The sequence below is a fragment of the Vombatus ursinus genome, unplaced genomic scaffold (genome assembly GCF_900497805.2).
Source record: "Vombatus ursinus unplaced genomic scaffold, bare-nosed wombat genome assembly UNPS02014959.1, whole genome shotgun sequence".
Taxonomy (NCBI): Eukaryota; Metazoa; Chordata; class Mammalia; order Diprotodontia; family Vombatidae; genus Vombatus; species Vombatus ursinus.
This window is the reverse complement of record NW_020954737.1, coordinates 16,337,237-16,364,630: the sequence shown is the minus strand read 5'-3', so window position 1 is coordinate 16,364,630 and position 27,394 is coordinate 16,337,237. Positions and strand designations below refer to the sequence as shown.

The 27,394-nt window shown below is 38.9% G+C and overlaps 1 protein-coding gene across 1 annotated transcript; it reads left to right on the top strand.

Annotated features, from left to right (window-relative positions):
* RBP2 (retinol binding protein 2) lies at nt 1–25,622 on the top strand. The gene is made up of 4 exons (XM_027845134.1): nt 1–73; nt 13,667–13,845; nt 21,029–21,130; nt 25,572–25,622. Exons 1-4 carry the CDS (start codon nt 1–3, stop codon nt 25,620–25,622), a joined length of 405 nt encoding a protein of 134 aa, XP_027700935.1.
* Nucleotides 25,623–27,394: the final 1,772 nt, after the last annotated feature.

The window sequence follows — 27,394 nt, the reverse complement described above, 5'->3', positions numbered from 1 at the left end:
ATGCCTACTGACTTTACTGGAACCTGGGAAATGGAGAGCAATGACAACTTCGAAGGCTACATGAAGGCATTAGGTAAATGTGAATACCCCAAAGGGAAAGGGGCTGTCAGGAAAGGAAATGCCTTATCTGAATTGTAAAGGAAAATAGAAGTATTGGGATAATGGAAAGATCTGTGGGCTAGGGAATCAGGAGACTTGAATTCAGCTACTGGGCTTGTCATTTATTTGCTGTATGACCTTCAACAAGTCATTTCCCTTCTCTGTGCTACAGTTTCCTCATCTGTAAAATGAGGGCTTTGGAATAGCTCTTCATAAAGATTCCTCTGGTAACATGAGTCTTTTTGTTACATTTGAATTGCTGTAAAATTCGTCTTCTGAGACTAGAACAACTGATAAACTCAGTTAACTCAAGGGTGTTACAGTAAGGCTGATACATGTTGAAACAATTGCTTAATTCATAGAGAGGAAAGATCAGTCAAAATGTATTCTTTGGAATGGTGCAGACCAGCTGACTGGTTGCTTGTCAGAATTGTAAAGCATGCCTAGAATGCTAAGAGCCAGACTGGTCTTCTGAAACTTTCCATCTGATTCTTGGCAGAATCAAGGGTCAAATCTGATGCCAAGATGGCGCAGTCAACAAATAAAGATAACTTCGTAAAATCAGCGGGTTGGCTTTAGGTAAAGCCAAGTTTCTTTTCAGCTTCTCTACCCTTTAAATATTAATGATTCCTTTAAATGCAAAGATGTTATAATAGATTTTGAGGAGATCTAGATCTGTGATTTCATTGTCATTGGGAATGCCAAATTAGGAACTTCCCTCTACCAATACAAATTTGCAATAATACCAAAAATTTTAGTGTCTTCTTAAGGGTCACATGTGTGTAGGTGTCAGAGATGGGACTTGAACTCAAATTTTCCTGATCCCAAGGTCAACTCTCTGTTAACTCTATTATATTGCCTTCAGCATGATATTACTACCTTGAAAAATTTTGAATGATCAAAAGAAATGAAATGAAAGTAAATGAAAGTAAAAAAAAATGTCTATAACAACAAAAAAGAAATTAAAGTCTGACTATGTCTGAATTGAAATAAATGAATTCCACCTCTGATGTTTACTACCTATATGACCTTGAACAATTTACTTAATTTCCCCGGATCTCAGTTTCTTCAATGTAAAATGAGGTTGGGCTAGTTGACTTTGGAGGGCCCTTCCCATTCTAGATCTATGATCCCTTTGGTCCTTATGACCTGGATGATATTATATGCTGTTAGAGCTAGGAGAGACCCTATAGATCATTTGGTCCAGTTGCCTCATTTTTTGTTTGTTTGTTTGTTTTTGTTGGGCAATGGGTGTTAAGGGACTTGCCCAGGGTCACATAGCTAGTAAGTGTTATGTGTCTGAGGCCAGATTTGAATTAAAGTCCTCCTCAATCTAGGGTCAGTGCTCTGTCCACTGCACCAACTAGCTGCCCCAAGTTGCCTCATTTTTATTGATGAGAAAACCAAGATTTAGAGAAGCTAAGTGATTTGACTAGTCACACAGTTAGCTGAACAGGGACCCAGGTGCTTTGAATTAAAATCCAGCAGTTTTTCTTCTACAGTTTGCTGCCCTCCCTATCCTAGAGGGAATTCCTGTTCAGATAGGGACTGGAGTAGAATGATATCCAATGTTCCTTCCAACTTTTATATTCTGTACCTAATCTCAGAGACTGTTATAGGAGAATGCCATTGGCAATTCTCTTTGTGGCTTCAATATTGCAAATCAATGATACCTTCACCTTATTATATACCACCAGTGGCCATCATTTTTTGGCTGACTAATGCTATAATAAGCTGCATTTAAAAATGCATAGAAGCAGAATACTTACTGAAATCATAACTTTTCAAAGGAAAGTAATATATATTGCTGAAGTTTCATATTCCATTGGGAGGGGAAAGGGACTTACAGCATAAATCTAGGACCAGGGGTCCTGGATTATAGTCTTACTTCTCCCGTGGATGTGCTCTCTTTCTGCTAGTCCATTGACTCAGAGCAAGAATTAGATTGTGGGGTAGTGGGGTAAAAATTAGACTGGAAATCAGGAAACCTGAGTTCAGGGTTCTTTCATCAAATCACTGTGATCTTGGGCATTTAACTTCTCTTAGCCTCCATTTCCTTATTTTTCAAATAGGAATAATAACTGCCCTGTCTACCTCATAGGCATATGGTCAAGATCAGTCAGTCAGTGAGCACAGATGTAATATTTATGAAAATTTATGTGCGTTTTAATACCAAGTCTTATACAATGGGAAATGCTTTTATTATGGCTGTTTCCATTTCTCTATAATTAATAAATTGTCTAACTTTCATGCACCTGAGTCTCCACAAAATAGATTGGTGACTTGGCCATTGGCCAGTGAGTTTGGCTATTCTAGATGGCTTCTGTGGGTAATTCATGAACACAAATTCATTTTGGTGCCTTGGTTTACTCAGCTACATTGTCTGTACCATACAGTAAATTGCTCTTCTCCCAACTTCCTATGTGCAGTAGAGACTTAGCATTGATCCAAATTGTTTTTTATATGAAATAAGGGCCATAGAATGACAGAATAACTTATATTCACTAAAGGAATAATACAAAAATGGATTCACCAATGTTGGCTGGGGGAGGAGGGTAGGGCAAAAGACATGATATCCTCATAGGATCATAGACATGAAGCTAAAAGAGACTTTTAAGGCCTTCTGTGTCTAACCCCTTCATCTGATAGATGAGGAAACTAAGATCCAGCAAGGTCGAGTGATTTGCTCAAGGTTACACAGGTAGGAAGTGGCAGAACCAGCATACAGACTCAGGGCCTGCGATGTCAAGTTTTGCTGTCTTTCCATTTCACCTTCATTTGGCTTCCCCTCAGTTCTGATAACATGTTGGCATAGCTAGAGTCCTGGCTCTGCAATGTGGAAAATCTAGGTTCAAATCCTGCCTCAGGCACTTATTAGAAGTGTGGGCCAGGACAAGTCACAACACCTCTCTGGGCCTTATTTTCCTCATCTGTAAAATGGGGATAATACTTTACTACTTACTACAGACATCTATTCTCTTATCTCATGAACAAGGAAGAGAGAGAGAAAGAAAGAGAGAGAGAGAGAATTACAAATCTGTTCTTTATTTTCCAAAGATGATTTCCTCAGTGTACTGTAATTATAAATAAGCTATATGGTAGAACTTCACAAGGTCATCATGAGCATCAGATAAGAGAATGTATGTAAAGCTGTTCACAATTTTAAAATGTCATATGTTAGGTTATCTATTATTTTCTAGCCCTTTTTCTTCTTCTTTTCTTGTAATGAACCTAAAAAAAATGAGTTAAATCCCAAATGCATGCGACCCCACTAATCTAAGCCTGTAGGCTAGCCTGATTGGCCATAGAAGAGGCCAAGACTGTAAAGTTTGTCTTTGTTGCCTCAATCTCCTCCTCTGGGGCCCTTTCTCTCCCTTTAGGTCCGCCTCAGGACACCAGGGTCTTCATACTAATCTCAGACCCTGTAGTCACAGAGGTAGATAGATCTGAAATGGGCATTTGGACCTTGACTAGTTCCCCCTACAAAAGGGATTTACATTTTAAAGAGGAATTTCATTCCTTATAGCTGTCTGGTGAGGAACAGATTTTCAGAAGTTTATGTGTGTGTTGGGAGGGGCTGGGGGGAGAGGCAGAGTTCCCAGTTCTCTTCATATCAAAGGTACCCTGTGTGTGAGCCCAGCCTTTCCTGTAGGAAGAAAATCATCTTTAAAATGTGAATCTTCAGGTGCATCTTAAGAAGCAATGATACAAACATGTGCTGGAACTTGTATGTATGTCCTAGAGCTACCCGTAAATAACAGGAGCATGAGCTAAATTTAGATGCTTTCTTTTTGGTGCACAGAGTTTAGCCCACAAATGTTAATGTTTCAGTAAAACCAAGTCCTTTCCCTAATTCAAAAAAAAAGTGAAAGTGGCAGCAGACTTTAGCCTATAAAAATCATCTTTCCTTTTTGTAATGAAAAAGTTTGTGGTTAAATATGTGCGAACTAGGCAAAGTAATTCCAATTAATCCAATAAACATTTATTAAGTGCCCACTACGTGCCAGGCACTGTACTAAGGGTACAATGGGGATACAATGAATAAAAAGAAAGACAGTCCCCGCCTTCAAAGATCTTATAATCTAGTGGGGGGAGGGGGGAAGAAGACAACACACAAAAGAGGCCGGAAAGCAGGGGTGGGGGTGGGGATGGGGTAGACCTGGAGGTACCAGGTGCAGGGATGTTCCAAGAAGTGGAAACCAAAGGAACAGTAGATGCAAAGCAGAGGGAGCTGAGTCCAGTTTCTGCTGTCTATGAAGGAAAATAGTGGGAAGAGTTTGGTACTCTACCTTCCAGCCCTCCACTAGGAGGGGAGAAGTGGTGTCAATCAAGGTTTGAGTTAGCTGTGTGGTGATGAGATTAACTTGGCAGAAGTATCTTAAAACCAGGGAGAGCTGCAGATGCACAGGAAAGTCCCCCTGCTAGCCACCCCAACTGCTTTTCCAGTCTTTACTGGTGATTATGGTGGAAGCTTTAAGTGAGTGTTGGTTATTCATTCATTAAACATTTATTAAGCCCTCACTTCATGAAAAGCCCTGTCCTAGATGTTTAGATAAGACACAGTTCTTGCCCTCCTGGAGTTTACAGGGACATAAGGAATTAAAAACAGATAGCTACTGGGGCAGCAGGAGTTCTCTTTGCCTTAGGGTAGGATGAGTATTAGCTAGGATGATGCAGTAGATAGAGAAGCTGGGCCTGGAGTCAGGAACAGGTGAGTTCTAATACGGCCTCCGATACTTACTAGCTGTTTTACCCTGGCCAAGTCACTTGGCCTCTGTTTGCCTCAGTTTCCTCAATTGTAAAATAGGGATAATAACAATATCTTATCTCCTGGATTGTTGTAAGAATCACATTATATTTGTGAAGTGTGTGACATGTAGTAGGCCCTTAATAAATTCTTATTTCTTTCCTTCCTAAGGAGTAGCAGCTGAGATACTGGGATAGAGGAAAAAGGGTACATCCTAAAAAAAAGGAAACCTCCCTTCCTTTCATATAACCTTTCTCTTCAGATCTGATATAAAACACTTTGTTTTTGTAGCTTTCTAATATTCTGATCATGAGTCACACTTAACTGTGAAAGATATCACCTAATGAACAGGGTCCTGGATTTGGAATGAGGAAGACCTAGGTTAAAATCCTACCTCAGATACTTACTAGCTATGTGACCCTAGGCAAGTCATTTAACTTCTGTGTACCTCAGTTTCTCATCTGCAAAATGAGGGGGTTGGGCTTTCTAGGCTCCAGCTGTAACTCTGCCATCCTATGGTCTGGTCTCACAAGATCTGGATTTGAATCTTTGCTTTATTAATTACTAGCTTTGAGACCTTAGGACTTTATTTAAACTGCATGTTGTGTGTGTATGTATGAGTATGTGTGAATGCATGTCTATATGTGTGTGAATGAGTGCATGATGGTAGAGTAGAAGCGTGCTCAGTCTAAGATTCTAGACATATAACGCCTCTCTAAATGTGTTAGCAGCAAAAAGAAATGGTATGGAAATAAGGAGAAGATTGTTCTTCCACTCTGTTTCTCACGAGTTTAAAGATGGTTGATATTTTGAGTATCAAGGAGTTCAGGTTCAAAACCCATTCCAGCGAACTTCTAGATGTTTGCTTCTCTCTTAAGACAACTATACAGGGATCTGGGCTTCTTAATTTACAAAGAGGGCTGCCCTTTAAAACACAAACCTTAGCTTTTTCCACCAGCACATTACAAAGCATTTTCATATTAGGTGGCCAACCAATAGATCAACTTTATGACTTGTATTGTTCAAAATGCAGCTATGAAAAGTACACTTCAATAAAGTCTCTCCTGGTTGGGTTTGAGGGGAGGGGATGCCTGTGTATGGCAGCTACAAGAATTATATATTACTCAGAAATAGCTTGCTTGTAGACTCTTTCCTCTGAGATCTAAATTCACTTTACCTGGCTATAAATCAGACTCAGAGACATCTTTAATCCATAAAAGCAGATAAAATATGTTTGATAACTATTGGACTAAAATACCAAATAAGAGAACCATTCCCTTTGGTAAGTGAAAAAACAATATGATTCTGTTCAAGTGTGTGGAGAGGGGTTGGGCGGGGGCGTAAGTTGTTACAATCGAACTCCCTCTCCTTTTGATTAGCAGCACCATGTAGCTTCCAATAGAAATTTGGTGCCATTTTCCTGAGGAAGTAGAAGGTGACATGATTAACTCACATTTGAAAAAGCTAAAGGTTGGCTATCAGGCCAAGCCATTTTTCATTCCCTAGGAAAAGAAAAAAAAAACTTAAAACCTGCACTATATTTTCATTTGCATAGAGCTCCATTTTCAGAGTCCCTAGGAGCTGGTTGGAAATATTGAATGTAGCTGGCAGTGCATATTGGCATGACTAGGGCAGCCTGAGTCATGGGAGAAAGGTATATAATTTTGGTTCTTTCCTGGGTACCCAAGGGCGAGGACTAATTTTTATTATGTGCCCTTTTTTTTTCAGATGCCTACTAAGCAGAATGTATAGAAAGGCCAGCACAAAGTCTGAACTTCAATTTTGACAAGGCCATCAGGGGTCTTTTCCTTTTGGGTATTTGGGTCTCTGCTATGTCCAGTTTTTAGTGCTTAACTTCCTCATAAATTTTAGTACAGTTACAAGAGTAATGATGATCTTGATGATGTTTTTCTCCCAGAGGCCTCTCCCCTCTAGACCAAAATGAGAACAATCTTTTGTCATTATCATCATAACAATGGTGTTGTGGGGGAAATCACTTTAAAAACCTTAAATGGCTATATAACAATATTGTTATGAGGATAATAATGAAAAATTGTTCTTTTCTTGGTCTAGAGGGAAGAGATCTCTAAATGATAAAGACAGTGCAGGTGCTTTACAAATGGAGAAACAGGTTCACAAACTGCGACCTGTTAAAGATCTTAGCTTGAAAAGGCCAAGGTCCCCCACTACATCCTGGGCCATTTCCAGTTGTCCTGGACCCAGATGGCTTTGGAGGAGAAAGTGAGGCTGATGACTTTGCATAGCCTTCCTTCACTTAAATCCAATTCACTTGCATGTCATGTATCACCTCCCTGATGTCATGGTCCAAGAGCGAAGGACAAACAGCATAGATTTATGATCTTCCTAAGTGATGGACCTAGCATACAGGCTCAAATCTCCTCACTCTAAGTCCCATACTCTTTTCACTATACCCCACTGCCTCTCATTTTTGACCAGACCTTTTCTCTTTCTTTCCTCTGGCTCCTGAGTGCAGTGACACTCCTTCTCAACTTCTTAACTGGTTTCTGCTCAGGTCTTGGGCCTCAGTTCATAGGGCCTGCTAGGCAACTGAAGCTGTGTCTATATGATGGCAAAATGATTCAGTCAGTTTGATGGAACATTGAGCCAAACTGGTTACTTGAGGCATGTAAACAAAATATCCAAGAGACTGACAGCAACTGTGAAAAAGGACAGGTGATTGTATCAACTTTTCTTTGATCATCTGAAGTGACCAGTCATTTGAATCAAGCAATCATTTTTAATCGTAAACACCAGACTAGCCACCATCAGGCCTGACCTATAACACTTTTCCTCCACTATAAAATGAGGGGGTTGGACTAAATTACCTCTAATGTCACTTCCAGCATTATACGATCACTGGGTGGTTCTGCAAAATGCCAGTGGAAGAAGAGATCAAAGTATACTGAAATAGTTGAAGGTTTCCTAAAGGAGCTAGAAATGGAGTTGGGTCTTGCAGAATGAGAGTAAAAGAGAGGATCCAAGCCAAGAGAAAATAGTGTGAGTAAAGTGGTGTTGGCAGGAATGATCTGACCTGAAGTAGTGAATAAGGAGGATTTGGCCTATCTAAAACAGAAGGTTTGCATTGTGGAGTCAGAGGAAATAAAGGAGGGTGGAGAAAGACACCATCATTCTTTGGCTCTGAAACAGGAGCAGAGGAATATTGGGGGTGAGGATATAAATATTGTCTTTTTGATAACCTTGCTGTCTCTTACAAAGGTAGATTTTTAAATACTTGGAATCTGAAGGTTATTCATCACTGGATTTTTCAAGAAAGCATCAGTTTAAAGTCCAAAATACTTAATCGCTTTATTCAATAAAGGCTTTTTCCTCTAAAGAGAATAACAGGTATCTTAGAAGGTGTATGTTCATGTGTATGTGTGCATGTAGTGTGTGTGTGTGTGTGTGTGTGTGTGTGTGTGTGTTTGGGGGAAGGGAGATGAAAGGGGAAACATTTATATAATTCTAGTGTTAGGCAACCCAAATGAACTATTTAGAATTCGCTACGTAAATGCTAGCTGTCAGGGACAGAAATATTAGAGGTGCAAAGAAGTCACAGAGACCGTGTCTCTATTTCTCTTTTGACCCTGCAGGCTGTGATACTTCAAAGTGTTACTGTAAAATTCCTTGAACCAGGAAGTTGTCTAAATGAGCCAATGGAGAATTGAGAGGGTTTAAAGTGTGTTTTCTCCAACTGGGACTGGTTTTAGAAAGAGCCCTGGGCATGGGAAGCAATTGGTGTTGAGCAGGGATGGCATGTGATGGCAAGAGTAAGACAACTTTCATCCATCTGTGTAAGAAGTAAACGTCCAAATAAGTAGAATTGCAATTCAGCTAGGTCACAGAAGTCCCTGTGGCAATGGGGCAAGGGACACATAATAAAGACACTCATATCTCAAAGAGACAGAGGAGGTACATGAACCGAGACAGTGTATCTTTCAGTTTCAACACATTTAAGAGTAGAACAAATCCAGTTACTGTTCAAGAATAATTCCAAAACTTCTCCAGAACTATTCTAAAGCTGTAGTGTTAGAAGATCCAATGGAATCAGAGCTATGGTCCAGCCAGCCTATGATATGGTTTCTTATGGGAGAATCAACATATTTATGGTGGGAAAATGTTGTAGGTCAGGCCTGATGGGAGCTAGTCTGTTGTTTCAGTTAAAAATTGGAATGAAATAAGACACTTGTAGATCTTGTTGTTTAGTCATTTTTCAGTCATGTCCAACTCCACTTTGGGTTTTCTTGGCAAGAGTATTAGAGTGGTTTGCCATTTCCTTCTCCAGTTCATTTTACAGATGTGGAAACTGAGCCAAACAGGGTTAAGTGATTTGCCTAAGGTTATACAGCTAGTAAGTGTCTAAGGAATGATTTGAACTTGGGTCCTCCTGATTCCAGGCCTGGTGCTCTATCCACTTGTAGATCACCTAACCATTAACAAGAGGACGTTTACTTTGCCACAGCAAAGAAAGGATATTCAAAAAGGATACACCATTCTTTCATGTAGCCATCTTAGTCTGCTGATCAGGAGCCTGAGGGATGAGCTACTGACTCCTCTTGTCCTGGCTTTTTGCATTTACGCTACCAGGAAGCTATATCAATGGTCCCAGCTGGCATTGGTAGCCTGACATCGCTATTCCATGTGTTACTAATAGAGACTCCTTACCAATGTCTCCATCCGATATTAATCATTTGGGTTTATTGAAGTGCTTCCTAGGATGTTTCATTACTACTCTTCACCCCTCCACTGTCACACACAATATTTTTTTCTGATCATCTTTTCTTAGATGTCACCAAGGTGATTACTATTCAGATAAAGATGCCCCCAATTGTGGCTGGATGGTATATGAGCCTAGCAGAGAATACGTGCCATAAGCCACCAATAATTTTATGGCTTTTATTTTGATAACAAATAATAATGATAGGCATGACATTCAGTAGATTGGAGGAAAAGTCTCACCTTATTCTGTAGCATATTTCTGTATATTTGTGTATACCTAATTATTCTTTCCTAAGACAATCTAAACCATATAAGTCTTGATGATAGTTTCAATACCTCTCACAGAAAAACTAGCCTAGCCTAAATGTATATATTGCTCCTACCACCAAGGACAAAGTAATTTTCTCTAACCTTAATCTCAAACATCAGAGACATTTCCTTAAATGTTTCTAGAGTTCCTTAATAAATAATCATCAGATATTTAGGATGACAAGTTTCTCCAGTTCTGCTCTTCTCACCAGTCCCGTCTCCTAGCCCTGGTCATTCTCTGGGCTCTAGTTACACTTCTCTGTTTGCCAGGTATTCCAGAATAAACATTTCTCTATCACCTAAAACTTAATGTGTCTCCTATCATGCTGACCATCTTTCCAACAAAGCCTGTTCTTTCTTTTGACTTCCTTGTCCTGTCCATTATACTATCATTTTCCTGAGTAAGAGAATCCAGGCATAAAACCCAAGTCATCTTTTACCCTTGGCTTTTTCTGCTTTATCCAACCAGTTACCAAGTCCTGTCCATTCTTCCTGGTTGACCTTCAACAGGTTACTTAGTTTATCTGATCTTCAGTTTTTAGATACATAAAATGAGGGCTTTAGAGATATGGTTTTCCATGATGCCATATCTCTCCAATCTGTCATTCCCTTTCCATTCTTGTTTCTACCAACCTAGTTTAGACTCATCTATTTCACCTCAGAACTATTAGACTCACCCTCTAACTTGTCTCCCTACTTTCAGTTTCTTGTTCTACAAATCCATCCTATATCATGACCAGATTAATCATCTTCCAGTAGGACAATTATCATGTTACAACCCTACTTAAAATTTTCACTAGCTCATCATTGTCTACAGAATACCCTGGCATTCAAGACCTTTACAATTGTTTGTATGACCTACCCTTTCTATTCCTTGCTTTTATTATCCCCCAACATGAGGAAATGAGGTTCAATGCAATCAACCCTAGACTTGGAGATGGAAGACCTGGGATCTAATTTGAGCTCTACCATTTACTACCTTGTCTTCCAGTTTGGGGAAATAACCTCTCTGAGCCTCCATTTTCTCATCTATAAAATGAAGAGGGGGCAATTAGGTAGCATAGTGGATAGAGTACTGGGCCTGGAGTCAAGAAGACCTAAGTTCCTATCTGGCCTCAGACACTAGCTGTATGACCCTGGACAAGTCACTTAGCTTTGCTTGCCTCAGTTTCCTCATCTGTAAAATGAGCTGGAGAAGGAAATGGCAAAGTACTACAGTATCTTTGTCAAGAAAACTTCACATGGAGTCGTGAAGAGTCAGACATGACTGAAAATAACTGAACAAAAAAAAATGCAGAGAATGACTACCTGATATCTGAGGTTTCTTCCAGCTTTACCGAAGTTATCCAAGAAAACACAATTGGTATACAGTCAGAGGTCTTGGGATCAAATTAATTTCTTCCACTCACTACTTGTGTGAACTTAGCCAAGTTATTTCATCTTAGTTTTCTCACCTTAAAGAATATTAAAAAAAAGAATTTTTTTTATTAATTGGTTAGACTCAATGATCTCTCAGGCTCCTTGCAGCTCAAAATTCTATGATCATCTGAAACTAAGAAAAAGAGTAAATAATTTGATGTAAAGGAATAATGGAAGGTGAAACAAAGAAAGATGATGAGGAATATTTTGTTGTCAGAACTACACAGAGTTGCATGAAATGATGTTAAACTATTTCCTCAGTTTCTCAATCTCTAAAATAGATATGATAATATTTTATCTATTACCAGATGAAACATAGTAATGTTTAATAAGAGGATATTGGTATAGTATTCTAGTTTCTCAGAGAAAAATAACTTTAAAAATTCAAACTCATCTTATTTTTATCATAATCATTATTGTTTATACTGTATAGTTAGTCCTAGTGCTTAAAAAAATGAGACACTGCTAGGCAGATATTTTTAAGAAAGCATAGAGGGTTTATGTGTTAGTTAAGTATTCTTGAACAATTCATTCATATAGTCTATATTTATATGTGTTTTATTATTTACTATAGCAAATATGACTAAATAGCTATATTTGGCTAGAGACCAAATTCTAACTAAATCTACAGCAAGGGAAGAATAATAAACAACTTATAAACTATCCTCTATTTCTAATGGGAATATTGGCCACCTTGCTGTTCCTAAAACAAAACACTCTATCTCTCAGCTGCCAGCATTTTCACTGGTTGTCCCTCATGCCTGGAATGTTTTCCCTCCTCATCTCTGCCTTCTGGGCTTTCCTGGCTTTCTTCAAGTCCCAGCTAAAATCTTACCTTCTACAGAAAGCCTTAATTCTAGTGTCTTCCTTTCTTCTATTGATTATTTCCTACTTATACTGTGCATAACTTGTTTGTACAATTCTTTTCATGTCCTCTCCTCCATTAGATTACAACCTCATGAGGGCAGGGACTATCTTTTTCCTTTCTTTGTATTTCCAGTACTTAGCACAATGTCTGGCATCTAGCAGGTATTTAATAAATGCTTATAGAGTGATTGACTAATTAATGACAGCTCTGGGGTGGGGGAATAAATAAAATAAATAAAGCTTTATTATGATGAGGGATAATTGGCCTAAGTTCTGGGCTAACTTGACTCCCTAATATAAATTGCAAGACCTATAGATATTATACCTACTTTTGGAAATGCAAATATACTTTCATTTACTAAGAATCACCACTACATAAATAAACTAATTATTCAGTGCCTACTATGTGTGCTACTGGCAAAATGATCTATTAACAATGCAAAACATTGGGGCACTTAGGTGGCGCAGTGGTTAGAGCACCACCCTGAAGCCCGAGTTCAAATCTGGTCTCAGACCAGACACTTGAGGCTTACTAGCTGTGTGACCCTGGGCAAGTCACTTAACCCCACTTGCCTCTCCAAAAAACAAAACAACAACAACAACAACAAACAATGCAGAACATCTTCACTAAATTGGTGAGGCACAGACAGACAGAGAAACAGAATCAGAGAAGAGAGTGAGAGAGACAGAGAGAAGAGAGGCAGAGAAGAGACAGAGTCAGAGAGAGAAGATAAGTAAAACATTTAAGTGCTTACTATGTGCAAGACTCTGAGGAAATACTGGATCTTTGATTTCATTGGTACTGGAAACTCTCAGGTGAGGAAACTCCTTTTACCAATGCAGGCTGACACCTTCTCTAAATCTTAGAATTACCTAGAGCACTGAGAGGTTCAAGTACTTGCTCAGAGTCACACAGCCAGTATATGTCAGAAGCAAGGCTTGAATCTTGGTCTTCCTGGCCCTGAGCTCCCTTTGTTCACTATTTCATGCAAAACATCCAATTTGGGGGCAGCTAGGTAGCACAGCAGATAGAGCACTGGCCCTGAAATCAGGAGGACCTGAGTTCAAATTAGGCCTCAGACCAAACACTTGACACTAGCTGTGTGACTCTGGGCAAGTCACTTAACCCCAACTGCCTAAAAATTAAAAAAAAAGAAAAAGAAAAATATACTACAAAAACAAACAAAAAAAACCCCATCCAATTCGCTTCAGAATGGATGTGTTAGGAGAAACAGAATTGGTGAACTTCTTGTTCCCTGCTGCAGGAAATTCACTCCCCATTCTAGACATTGAGAAAGTAGAGTTTATCTCCACTCCCACCATCCCCCACCCCTTTACGTAAAGCACAGTTCTTAATTAACATATAAATAATGGAAAGTTGCCTGACTAAGATCTTTATCTCATAGATGTTGACTGTTTGGTCTTGTTAAAGAAATGAATGGGTCTAGCTTAGACCATCATAAACTCAATTACTCCCTTTGCCAACAGATATTGATTTTGCCACCCGCAAGATTGCCAAGCACCTAATTCAGACAAAGACAATCATTCAAGATGGTGATAACTTCAAGGGAAAAACAACTAGCTCATTCCAGAACTATGAAGTGGATTTCATTGTTGGAGTTGAATTTGATGAGTACACTAAAGGACTGGATGATAGACATGTTAAGGTACTAGCCTGGGCTTTGATTTTGCATTTCACACAGCATTTAATACAAGGGCAAGCTATTCTGGTACATGATGGAAAAATAACATGAGCAATTAGAAGAGCTGGGGGTGAAGGAAGCAGAGCTTTATGATGCTAGCTAGCAACGAACAGAGGAGGATGAAGCGCTCCCTTTTTGCTATGAATGAACTGTGTTGCCCTTGCAAAAATGGGTCATATATTAAAAAGCAGGCTCTAAGTTCCCAAATTATTTTTAGATTTTAGAAATACATGTGTGCATATACATGTGTGCATATATATGCGTGTGTGTATGTATCTATCTATGCATATACACAAACATATACATATACGTGTATACATATACATGCACAATACACACACATATATATATAGTAACTAGGGGATGCAGTGGGTAGAGTGCGGGGCCTGGAATCAGGAAGACCTGAGTTCAAATCTAGCCTCAGACACTTACTATGTGACCCTGGGCAAGTGTTTTCTCATCCATAAAATAGGGATAATGACAGTTCCTACATCACAGGGTTGTGAGAATCAAATGAAATAAAAACTATAAAGCTCTTAGCACAGTGTCTAGCATATAGTAAGTAGCAAGGTGGCAATGGATAGAGCATTGGGCCTGGAATCAGGAAGACTCATGTTCCTGGGTTCAAATCTGGCCTCAGACACTTACTAGCTGTATGACCCTGGGCAAGTCACACAATACTGTTTGCCTCAGTTTCCTCATCTGTAAAATGAGCTGGAGAAGGAAATGGCAAAGTACTACAGTATCTTTGTCAAGAAAACTTCACATGGGATCAGGAAGAATGGGACACAACTGAAGAAAGACAACAAGAAATATGTATCTATCTCTATACACACGTATATGCACAAATATATGTATGTATATACATGTATATATGTATATATGCTCTTATATTATTAGTATCATTATGTAGGTATATGTATGTATTAATACATATATATGCATATGTGTATATGTACATATCTATAAATAAATTAGCTACTTATTCCAAGGACAGATTAGAAGTGTTTTCTGCCATCAGAGCTGAGATCCTCAAAATAATTCAAATAGCCAAAGAAAGTCTCAGAATGGCATATAATGGTAATAAAGTCCTTACCCTTTTCACTGTAGGTGAGGCAGAGCTTCCCACAGGACTTTACCCATATGATCGTGTGTAAAACATGGTCATATAAAGTATGCAACAACATGGTACAGCATGGGGAAGGGACAGGAAATGAAATATAAAAACACAGCAGTCTAAGGCCATTCATTTGCTACAGTAGTAAATGTCTCTATGCATCTTAAAAGTCCCAGAAGGCATCATATAATACTATGTACAACATGGAAAAATGACTGAGATCCACTGTGATTCAACAAATCTTTGTTAAGTACCTACTACATGCAAGGCCCAGAGGTTACAAAGACAAAAATGAAACAGTCCCTCCCTTGCAGGAGTATGTTATTATTATATCATTAATATAATATTATGATGTTAATATATTATATTATTAGGAGGATATACATGTATACAAGTACAAAGGAGACAAAAAGTAACATAAAGTGATTCCAGGAGGGAGAGTACACAACTAGGAGGGAACATCTAAGCTGAGAGTTGAAGGAACCTAATGCTTCTAACAGGTGTAGGTGAGGAGGAAGGATGTGCCAAACATGGGAGTTTGCTTTTGCTAAAACACAAGAGATGAGATCCTGAGTCATCAAGGAAAACCTCTATTTTGTTTAGTGGGTTCTGTTTAAGAAGGCTAAAACAAACAAACAAAAAAGCGTAACCTTCCTTTTTTCCTTTTTTTTTTTTTTTTGAGAATTCCCTTCTGTAAGAAACATTATTTTCCTATGATGTAGGATAGGTGAAGAGTTACTGTGTTACAAAGACTGAAAGCTAATTCATCAGAAATCAGAACTAATGCCAAAACTTGTCAGCATATTTGCATCATTCTTCTGTTCCAATGTCAGCTCAAAATGAATATTGTACATCATTTAATTCACTTCTATTCCTCTTCAGATCTGGTTGTCTGCTCACTAGAAATCAGGCCAGTCCTCTAGCCTTACTCTTTTATGACCTCTTATGGCACAGAGACTCTTCATTTCTCTCAGAATAATCAATTTTCCCAAACTTTTTCCTGATGGTGAGAGTATCCTATCTGTTCATAGCCATCCTGCCTCTTCCTTAGTCCTTAATACTCTCTTCCCTTCAAATCTTGTCTACCCTCAATATCAACTGCTAATCCTGTCAAACATATGAAATCCCCTTTGCAGTATCTCCTCAATTTTGGCTACAACAACCAGAAAAAGGAATGAGGGTGAGGGAAGCTAAGTTAGAGACAAGATGGGATGTGTAGGATTCTCCAAGAGCCCCTGGGCAAAGGTCTGGATTCTACCTACCACCATTCCCCATCCACTTTTATCCATTTTATCAGAGTACTCTGCCTGAAAGGATCCTCAAGGATGTAATAAACCTCTTTATTTCAAAAATAGATTCTCCAACTTGGGAGTGGAGTAGTATACTTCTATGTATACCTGTGTGTACACACACACACACACACATGCATATGTATATATATACATGTATGTATATCTATGAGTATATACACATTTGTTGCTGTTTAGTTGCTCAATCATTTCCAACCCTTCATAACCCCATGGACTACGTCCATGAGGTTTTCCAGTCAAAGATATTGGAGTGGCTTGCCATTTCTTTCTCCAATATATACATACATGTATATATAAATGCATATACATTAAATATAACATATAAAATTATATTATATGTTTATATAATGCAGAATTATTATGTATTATTTTTAATCATACTGATGATTTTGTTGTAGGAAAGTACCACTGAGGGAACTCTACCAACTGTTCTGCAACTTGTGTGTTAGAGATTTGCTTGGGGTCACTGAGAGGTCAAGTCTAGATTTTCCTGATTTTGAGCCCAGCTCTCTATCCACTGAAATACATTGCCTGATGAGACATTGTATGAACATGATTAGTTGACAAGTATTAGGGAGTTGCTTGAGGCACATGAAGGTTAAGTGACTTGCTCAGTAGCATCATATTGAGGTGTTTGGTGTAGTGGAGAAAGTGCTGGACTTGGTGGTAGGAAGACCTAGGATCAAATTTGACCTAAGGTACCTATTAGTTGTGTGACCATGGGCAAGTCATGTGACCTCTCTAAGCCTTAGTATCCTCATCTGCAAAATGAGGAAGTTGGACTAAATGCCCTCAGAGGTCCATCCCAGCTCTAAAGCTATGATCCTATATAGATTTAAGTGTCAGAAGTGGGATTTGAACCCAGGTCTTCATGCTTATGAGCCCAGCACTCTATCCACCATGCCACACAGAACACATGCATACATCTAGGCACAAAGAATATGGGAGGGAGAGAATGAAGAAATAGTTTTACATGGTATTGACAGGACTGACCTTACACATATGGAGTCTGAGTAACTGGTTGCTTAAATGGTGTGTATATCTATGTCCTATGAATTGTATAATAGATAGTATAAAAGAATGGAAGTTAACACCAAGTTTGGAGTCAGGAGAACTGGGGTTGAATGTTAGTTTCAATATATACTAGCGTTATGTCCCTGGGCAAATCAGTACAGATGCCTTAGCCTCATTTTCCTCATCTGTAAAACATGGTTTAATCATACTCACAGAGTTTGCTGTGAGGCAAGTACATTGTCAACCTTAAGATGTTTTATAAATGTGAATGTGTGTGTGGATGTGTGTGCATGTGCACGTGTATGTGTGTGTGCTGGGATAAACAGATACATAGACACACACACACACACACACACACACATATACACCAAGAGCCTGAGAGGAAGTAGATCAGAGCATCTCTTTGAGCAGTGGTGTCATAAAATGAAAATTTTAGGGAAGCACTGAGCTATACCATTGCAGACAGACATTTGGTTCTCTCTCTCAAAAAAAAATTTTTTTCAGAATCTTCCTTGTAGGGGGAGAATAGTGTATTGGAAAGAACACTACACTTGTACTCAGGACATCTGAGTTTGAATCCTGTTTCCAAGACTTATTATTAGCCATGTGACCCTAGGCAAAGTCATTTCACTATTTTGAGCCTTAGTTTCCTCATCTATAAAACAGGGATGAAACTTGTACAGCCTACCTCACAGGGTTGTTGTGAAGAGAATGCTTTATAACCCTTAGATTGCTATATAGATGTGAATTTTTTAAATTGTTGTTCTTATTAAACCTATTCTAGTGCTTGGGAAACGTTACTATTAGAAAGGGTTTCTTTATCCCTAACCTAAGTGATCTTCTGCTGCATTCTAAAGTCATGGGATCATTGAGAGCTGACCGGAAACTTACAGACCTTCCAATTCAGCCCCTTCATTTTGTATATGAGGAAACTGAGACCCATGGACTTTAAGTGACTTGCCAAGTTTTCAAAGATAATAAAGAGCAAAGATGGGATCCAGACTGAGGTCTTTTGATTTCAGTCTAGAGAGCTCTCTTCTCCAGCACACTACCTAACATTATCCTTCTTGGATCCTTCTCCATCTTCACTGATTCTGTTTCAAACAATTCACTCGCAGTTGTAGTAGCAGCATCTCTCAGCCTCCTTTTGGTTGATTTGAATGACTTCATCTCCTCAACCTTTGCCCAGTCTTCCAATAATGGTCTTCTCCATATTCTCCTCATTCCTTTCATCATTCAGCATATATTGAAGTTACAGAGCAAACTAGAGACATTGTATTTGGGGACAGCTATAGGACCTAGTATCCATATTTACATGCTTAACAGCAACCACAAATTGGTAGTATATTTCTACCCTGTTCTCCATAGTACCAGTTTTTTAAGTACTTTAAAATCAGTCCCAGGACAAACTGAAAAGTAAAACAATTTGGTTATGGTGTCTCTTTTCCCCTTTCTTTTTAATATCTTTTTAATTCCCTTTCTTTTTAATTTTCCTCCTTCTGCACAGATATTCAGTGCCTGCCTCCATGCTGCCCAGGGCCCCTAATGGCAGCGCCCTACTCATGCTTGCCCTCCAAACAATTTTCTGTGTTCCAGATCTTTACTTCATCTTATTCCCCATCCAAATATAGTCATTTTCCTTTATTTCTTTCCCTCAAGACCTTGCTAAGTGACTTGATAATCTTGTGACCTAATTTTCCCTAAGGTGTTAATGTTGAATAATGGCTAGATATCTGTTCCCTTTCCAGGTAGGGTGTGCATTTTCTCCATTGCCTTAATACAAATGAATACATTTAGTGGTGGAGATTTTAGGCACTCCAGCAGGACAGTGGGGAGAGATTTTGGGGAAGGATGCCTTTCCTGGAACCCTTCAAATTGCACATCTAGGCAGTCACCTACTCTGACTATGTGTGAAACCAGCTCTCTGTGCACTCTCTATTTGGAACGATTTTCCTTTATCTTCTTCCTGCAAGATTCTGACTTCCATCTCTGTTTATAACCTCCTTTCCCATCTGCTCTTTTGAAGATAATTGAGTCTCTTTCAAGTGTTCCATGATATGGGAGACGAAGGGTGCCATATAAAAATGAATTGAATGGTGGTATATTGAATGTTATTAAAAGAGTTTCTTAGCCTCCCTCCTACTGTCTGTTTCACATTGGAGGAAAGGTATTAATGTTATAGTTACTCTTGTGATTCATTGATACCCAATTACTTTCTAGTTAGAATAACTTCAAAACTGACCGTTCTAGTTTGGATCCTTGAAATAATAAATGATGGCAGTCTCCTTATTGAAAATGACTATCATTATTGAATATTATTATTGGAGAGATTCAAATAATATAGATTATTTTTTACATAAAATATCATTTCAACAAAATCAGCAAAGTCACCAGTACATATAGAAATTCTACCGTTTGTGAGGCAATGTGTTAGATGGTCTGAGTTGTAATTGAGTGTGGGTTGAGGATGAAAAAAAAAATCGATTATGTACTCTTTCCCTGAAGGGGCTTGCAATATAGCTGAGGAGATAATAACAACATGTGAAAAGATAATACGATTCATGATATATGCTATGTAAGTGGTAATAGTAACAATGCCTCACATCTTGGTTGTCCCATGGTTGTACCTCATGACTCTGGAATGAGAGATCCTGGATGCAAATCCTTCCTGGCACTTACTGCCTGTGTCACCTTAAGCAATCACCTGAGACTCCCTGGGACTCTGTTTGCTTTTATGTCAAAGGAAGGTGTTGGATTAAATATCCTCTGAGGTTGCTTCCATCTCCAGATCTATATTATATAGCACAGTAACATCTGCTAAGTGCTTCATAGTTATTATCTCATTTGATCCTAATAACAAACTTACAAGGTAGGTGCTATCATTATCCACATTTTATAGATGAGGAAACTAAGGTTAGAGAGTATATAAATAACTTACACAGGTTCCCCCAGCTAATGAGTATGTGAGAGAGGATTTGAACCCGACTCCAGGTATAGTTATCTATACACAATGCCACACTTCCTCTCACAGTGTGATAAGGTACTGACAATGAGGGCGGTAGCAGATCAGTGAAAGGAGACATCATGGTGGGATGGATGGTTGAGGATGTTTCTCATGGCGAAGGTAGACCTTGAGCTGAGCCTTGAAGGTCAGGTAGGATTTAGAGGAGTAAACTAATAGAAAGAGTGCTGACCTACAGTCACCTGACTTGGGTTCAAATCTTGGTTTTGATGCTTACTACCTTTATGATCTTAGATAAATCATTTATCCTCTATGGGCCTCAGTTTACTCATCTGTAAGATGAAGTTGGGCAAGATGACATCTAAGGTCCCTTGTATCTCTAGCTCTATGACCCTTTGCATCCATTATAGGTAGAAAGGAAAGGTAAGGGATTGAATATGGGGAGAATATTGAACAAAAGCACAGAGACTGGATAGAATTGATAAAATCCCTGATATGTGGGAGGGAGGGGGGAATAGGAGAGACAGTTTTTAGACCAATTTGACTGGATTGTGTATAGTAGGATAGTAGGAAAGAAGGTTTAAAATGTCAGGGTCTTAAGTGCCTGAAGTCCAAACTTTATCTGGCAGATAAGGAAGACAGTGATAAGAAGGAATAACTGAAATATTTTAGAGGAATTTTAGCAGTCATCTTGCATAGTTTGTCCTCATAGGCCTTCTCATCCTGACTTTCTGGCTCTTCCAGAGTCTGGTGACCTGGGATGGGGATAAACTCGTGTGTGTGCAGAAGGGAGAGAAGAAGAACCGAGGGTGGAAGCATTGGATTGAAGGAGGAAAACTGCACTTGGTAAGAGTTGGTTTCCATTCACTCTCCCCATATTTTTCCAAATACAAACCACAGTGTTTACCCAATGGGACTCCTCAACAAGAAAAAAACAGCCCCACTCTACTATCTTGAGTTCTAGCCAAAGGTGCATCATCACATAGACCAGAAAGCTGTTTCTACCCTGCCCAAGGGAATCTAGGAAACAATCTCGATGGCAGCCTCTGTGAACTGTTGCATTCTTTTTAAAGCCTTAAATGTTGAGTTAGGAATCTAAGATTTAAGGAGAAGAGCAAGGAACCTGCAAAAGACCATCTGGAACTGGGAAGAGAAATGAATATGGAGCTAAGGCAAGTCTGAGGAGAACCGACAGAAGTATCCTGCAGTCTGGAAAAGAGAGATCAAAAACAGGAACAGAAAGGAGAATCAGAGTTTAGACAAACAAAGAATCTTACACATGCACCCCCCTCATTTTACAAATGAGGGAAACTAAGGCTCAAAAGCAAAGTGACTTATGTAAAGTTATGCAACAAATTAGAAACTGAGCTAGAAAGAAGGAAAGAGTTGGGAAATCACCATAAGATATAGAAGGATGTATGGTCTACAAGTGTACAGCTACATGGCACAATGGATAGAGTGCTAGGCCTAGAGTCAGGAAGACTCATCTTTCTAAGTTCAAATCTGACCTTGGATACTTACTAGCTGTGTGACCCTGGGCAAGTGGCTTCACCCTGTTTGCCTCAATTTCCTTATCTGTAAAATGAGCTAGAGAAAGAAACGGCAAACCAGTATAGTACCTTTGCCAAGGTTAACTCCAAATAGGGTCACAAAGAGTCAGACAGGATTGAAAACAACTGAAAAAAAATCCAAACAAATATACTCTATAAGTAAGAATTTTGAAATTCTCTTGGTCAGAGAGAAGCTATATCTACACATCATAGAGCATCTAGTCAGTTTAGTAAGGGAAAAATTAAAATGTAGAAAATAGCTGCTAGTATCCTGAGAATCCAGAATCTGGCTGATGAATTCAATTGCTCCTTTTTTCAATTCAATGTGATAGACTGAATGAGTTTGATATAGACTGAGTGACAGTGAAAAAGTAGTGACAATCACAACCATCACTGGGCCCATCACTTTTGCTTCTCTGAAGTTCTTTCCACTTCCATAATTTTATCCAAGGGACTGGTATAGCTGTTTCCACCACCCAGGCCTGGTCTTCAAGGCTACTATGCTTCACTGGCTCTCTTGGCCTAGGTGTGGACAAAGCCTTCTCTTTTTCATTAAGCTGAGAAAATGTCAGAATGTCTCAAAAGGAACTTTCTTGGAGAACAAATTAAATTTAAATGGCACATAAACTGACAAAATATAGATTTCACATCCTAATTTGACTTTAGCTTAGCTATAAAATGACATTGCTGGAACCATTTAGGGGGTACTAAGCCCTTACTAATTTCTTACTTTTCCCTGTCTTGAACATATATATTCTTCAGAAGAGCTTTGTTTTTCACCTGTGGGTCTAGGTTAGCATTTGGGCCTAGTCTCACTAGTAGATGTGTGACCTTGAGGGTAGACATCATTATAGGAGAAGCCCAGGTGCCTTATACAAATTCCCTCTATCTACTAGCTAAAGAACTCAAGGATTTCCTTTTAGAAAGCCTTCACATTGGTTTGGACCTTCCATTCTACCTCTTTCCCCCTTTCAACTGTTTTCAACATTCAGTTTTGTTGTGGAATAGAGATGACTGATACATCCAGGGCCCTGCTGTTCTTAAGCCTGCGTGTTCTCTTTGATGCCTCATTTAAATTTCCCCCAATTAATGGTCTTCCAGAATTCTATCATAACAGTTTTAAAATATCAAAAACTTGAAACATATAATGCCAATAAGCAGCTTCTACCATCAGCAATTTATTTTAATCCTGCAAGTATTTATTTATTAAGCCCCACACTATGAGAAAAGCACTTTGTTAAGCACTGGTCTGTCTCCATTGATTCACATTACAACCTACATGTGCATCTATCCAGGTTGATGGTTCAGTGGATAGAGTACTGGATCTAGATTCATGAAGACCTAAGTTCAAATCCAGTCTCAGACAGTAGTTTTGTGAGTCTGGGCAGGTCACTTCTGCCTGCCTCAGTTTTTTCAACTGAAATTGGGATTAATAATAACACAAACTCTCCAGAGTTGTTGTGAAGATAAAACAACACAGTCTATGCAAAGTGTTTTGCAAACTGTAAAGTGCTACATGAATACTCGCTATCATCCTCATCAGTATCTTTCCATACATTTGACTTAGCTAGGTCAACCCAACATACTAGGAACATTCATTGAATCATGTTAACATTGTGTAGCAGGGATTTTGGATTGGATTTAATGTTTAGTGATACATGAGCTCTGGCCTCTTTTTAAAGGACATATGTGCTCAGAAGGGGCCAAGCTCCATGGGAAGTTCTCTGATCCAGCACCATGCTATGATTTCCAACGGAGCACCTGGGCCATCCAGATATCCCTCATTCTCACTATGTGATCAATCCATCTTTTTTTTACAGTCATGTCATTTCTCTGGTGACAACCATTTTCACCAGTTCTCCTGTATAATTCTTTACATGTAATGTTCTACATATGCTGCTCCATTGTTTATTGGGGTTTTGGGGTGACTCAACTTCACTTCTTCAGAGACTATATTATTCCACAGTAACCTAAAGAATATTGGTATTGAAAAGATGGGTCTTTGTTTCAGGAAAAAACTTAGGGTCATCATAAGAATTGGGCGATCTCCTAAAGGTCATTCAAGCTATTCATCCTCCTGTACAATTCAGAGTCAGCCTCAGTATCCATTTTCGTTGTCTCACCAAGATGGATGTGCATCATATGTTGTCCATTAAGCTGTATGTTGGAGTCTAGACAGTAGGCATTTTTTTCTTTGCTTGGTTTTTCCTATGTGGAGAGTTTAGGCAAACTCTTGCAGTATTTGCAAAAAGAAACCTCCAACCATTCAACCAATCAACAAACACTTATTGAGTTCTTAGTGTATGTCAGGCACTGTGCTAAATGTTAGAGATAGAAAGAATAAGCAAAAACAGTCCCTGTCCTCAAGGAATTTGGGGGGAGGGGAAGAGAACACGTACACATATAGTACACATATGTATATACAAGATGCAAAGTAAGTCGATTGTAAAATAAGCATTGAATAAACAATAATCAACAATAATTGAATAAACAAAAATCAGCCAGTGCCACCATGCCTTCTCTGTACCCATCAAGGAACTAGTGGGTTTAGTATGATCCAAACATGTTTTTTCTTATTTCAATCTTGAAATGTTATCTTTCAGAGTTCAATTTTCTTAAAGGAAGAACTAATAATAAATGCTTTAGTTTTGGCCAAGTGCTTTACATTCAATGTATCTCATTTCATCCTCACAACAGTTCTGTCAGGTGTATACTGTTACCATTTTACAGCTAAGCAAATTAAGGCTAAGAGAGGCTAATAACTTGCCAGGATTAAACAGCTAGTAAGTCATTGTGGTGGAGTCTGAACTCAAAACTTTCCTGGTTCCATATCAGCACCACCTAGCTGCCTCATTTTTTGTATGACTTACACAACTCCTGGTCTAGAAGTACTATTTGCTCTGCATTGTATCCCACAGCTTGCTGAGTAAGGAATAAATCTAAAATGGTTTTCTCCTTTTTGGTTTTCTAAAATGGTTTTCTTTTCTCTTTTTCTCTTCTTTTTGGGATGCCACATATTAAAAACATTGCAAAAGTATTTCTGCCCCAAGAGGTTGTATTTTTCCTTCAACTCCAATGTTTGTGGGGATTCTAAGATTCCGTATCCCTCATCCTTTCAAAGGGTCATTACGAGTAACATAGAGCCCATTTTCCTCTATCTAAACCAAAACCAACATCCTAGTCAGCTGACAGGCAGGGCTTTAATACCTTTCTGCAACATAAATCCAAAATTTGCCAATAGTTCCTCCGGGCAAAGTTCTAATTATCTACCTCCCACATTGGGCTGAGCTCCCTTACGAACACAAGACCTAATGGAGTGAAGGAACATCACTCTATTGAGCAGCTTCTCTCTCTCCCTTCACTTTTAAAAGCTTTTCCTGCTCTATTTCCTACCTTCTTGGTTGCTTCATTACTTCTAATAAATTACACCATGTTGTTTTAATCACAGAGTATCAGCAATCCCACCATTAGAGTTTGATTTCAATACATTTTTCATTTTTAGAGTTGTAAAAGCTCAACCCCCAAGTCAGAACCTAATCACCACAACCCTGCAGTGTGTGCTGGTTCACTGGATTCATAAAATACACATTAGCAAAAGCTTCTGAAAGTCTCTCTTTTTCCTATGGTCACTCACTTCAACTCTCCCTGAAAAATCAAGGGTCACAGACTGGCCAAGGCACCAAATGGGAATCAAGTCTGCTTGCTCCCCATTAACTGGTCATTTTTCACATTTGTAGGAGCTGACTTGCGAAGACCAAGTGTGTCATCAAGTATTTAAAAAGAAGTAACAGTTGACCAGGAAAACTGTTGAGTTACCAGTTAGCAATTATTGCATATGTTTTGTGAAAAAGCTTCAGAACATCCTTCTACTCTTGACAGCACCTCGGGAATGCGTCTGTGTGAAGTTTTAAGCAAAGGCAAATGTGTGAACGTGACAAACGAATATTTCCTCTTTGTGAGCTGGCATTAAATTAAAAATAATATTTTGTTTTGTTTTTTTAAAAACTCAGTGAGTTGTCTTGGAAGTCCTGTATATTACTTCATGTCTAGAACTAAATGGCTAGATCAGAGTTAACCTGTGTGTGCGTGTGTGTGTGTGTGTGTGTGTGTGTGTGTGTGTTTCATGGACTCTTTTGACCAACTGATGAAGATAATGGACTCCTTCTTAGAATAATGTTTTTTAAAATACATAAAATAAAATACAGGAGATTACCAAGGAAACCAGTTATATTGAAATAAAATGTACTTTTTCCCCACCCAAGCTCATGGACCCCATGAAATTTCGTGGACCTCAGGTGAAGAGCCCCTGATTTTAGGGCTTTATTTTTCTAGAGTAAGGTAGATTCTTTGATAAAGTAAGCAGATGCCTACATGTAATAATCTGAAGGATCCTGAATAGATCTTCCCCAACTACCTTATAGAATTGAAGAGCTGGTAAGGACCTTAGAGATCTTCTAGTCTGACTTCCTCATTTTGCACATGAAACTGAATCCCAAAGAGTCCCCAGATCATACTGCTACTCTACAGAAATGGGAAGCTAGAATTCAAGTCTCTAAAATGAAAGGGGTAGGACTGGATGACCACTAAGATCTCTCCCAGTTCTAGATTCTTTGATCTTTTTTCCCCTTACTCTTAGTCCAATGTTCTTTTGATTACATGAACCCTACCACTTCATACTATAATCATATCTTACTGATTCTTAATGTTCTACCATTAGAGTTTTGTTCCTTTGAGGGGAGCATTATCTCCAGGCAATTGTGTTTTTATGTGACTCCACCTAATCGGGAAACCCATTAAAACTCTAGATCCTTAGAGCTTATTAATAATTACTAGACCTCTTTCTTCCCTAAAGGGAAGAGGTGAAAGGGAGGGGAGGGTGAAAGTGTTAACCACTAATTTGAAGAAAGAAAAAGAATAAAGAAAGCTTGGTTTACTTAATTTTGCCAGGAGACTATTGGCAAATCCCTTAACCTTCCTGGGCCTCAATTTTTCTTATCTATAAAATGAGAGTGTTGGACTCAACTAAGCTGAAAATCTACAATCCTACAATGCTAGATGGTCTCTGATACCCTTTTCAGTTCTATATCTATGATAATATGATAGCCCCTTCTGATATGGAAACCAACACTAAAATACTGCATAAAATTCCTTTGGTCACCAGCAGAAGGGAAGAATAGGAATTGGCCTGGACTTCAGGGAAAGAGCTAATGCCTGGGGTGACTGCATACATAGGCAGAGTGGGGGGAAGGTGAAGATGATTTTCAGAATTCCTGATTGCTGATGTGAATGTATGTCCAGTGTGAGGCCTCTGGAGCATGAGCTACATAGACCACTTTGGAATGGCCCGAGGGATGGCCTTGGGAACATTTCTACCACATCTGAAACTCCTCAGTTCAGGCACTAGACACAGAGCTGTCAATGGGAGGCCAAAATGCTCCCAGTGCAAAGCATCCAGGCTACTCTGGAGCCCCTTCACACCCAGGGGAATAATTGAGCAGTTGCCCAAGCTGCTTGTATTTTCTAATTAATTTAGTTCTAGGCCACTAAGTCTACAGTTCCA

Excerpts from the sequence above, each read along its gene's own strand:
- RBP2 (XM_027845134.1), top strand. The coding sequence starts at position 1 with ATGCCTACTGACTTTACTGGAACCTGGGAAATGGAGAGCAATGACAAC. Across the intron at positions 74-13,666 it reads AGGCTACATGAAGGCATTAG|ATATTGATTTTGCCACCCGC; the intron begins GTAAATGTGAAT and ends CTTTGCCAACAG. Across the intron at positions 13,846-21,028 it reads TGGATGATAGACATGTTAAG|AGTCTGGTGACCTGGGATGG; the intron begins GTACTAGCCTGG and ends TGGCTCTTCCAG.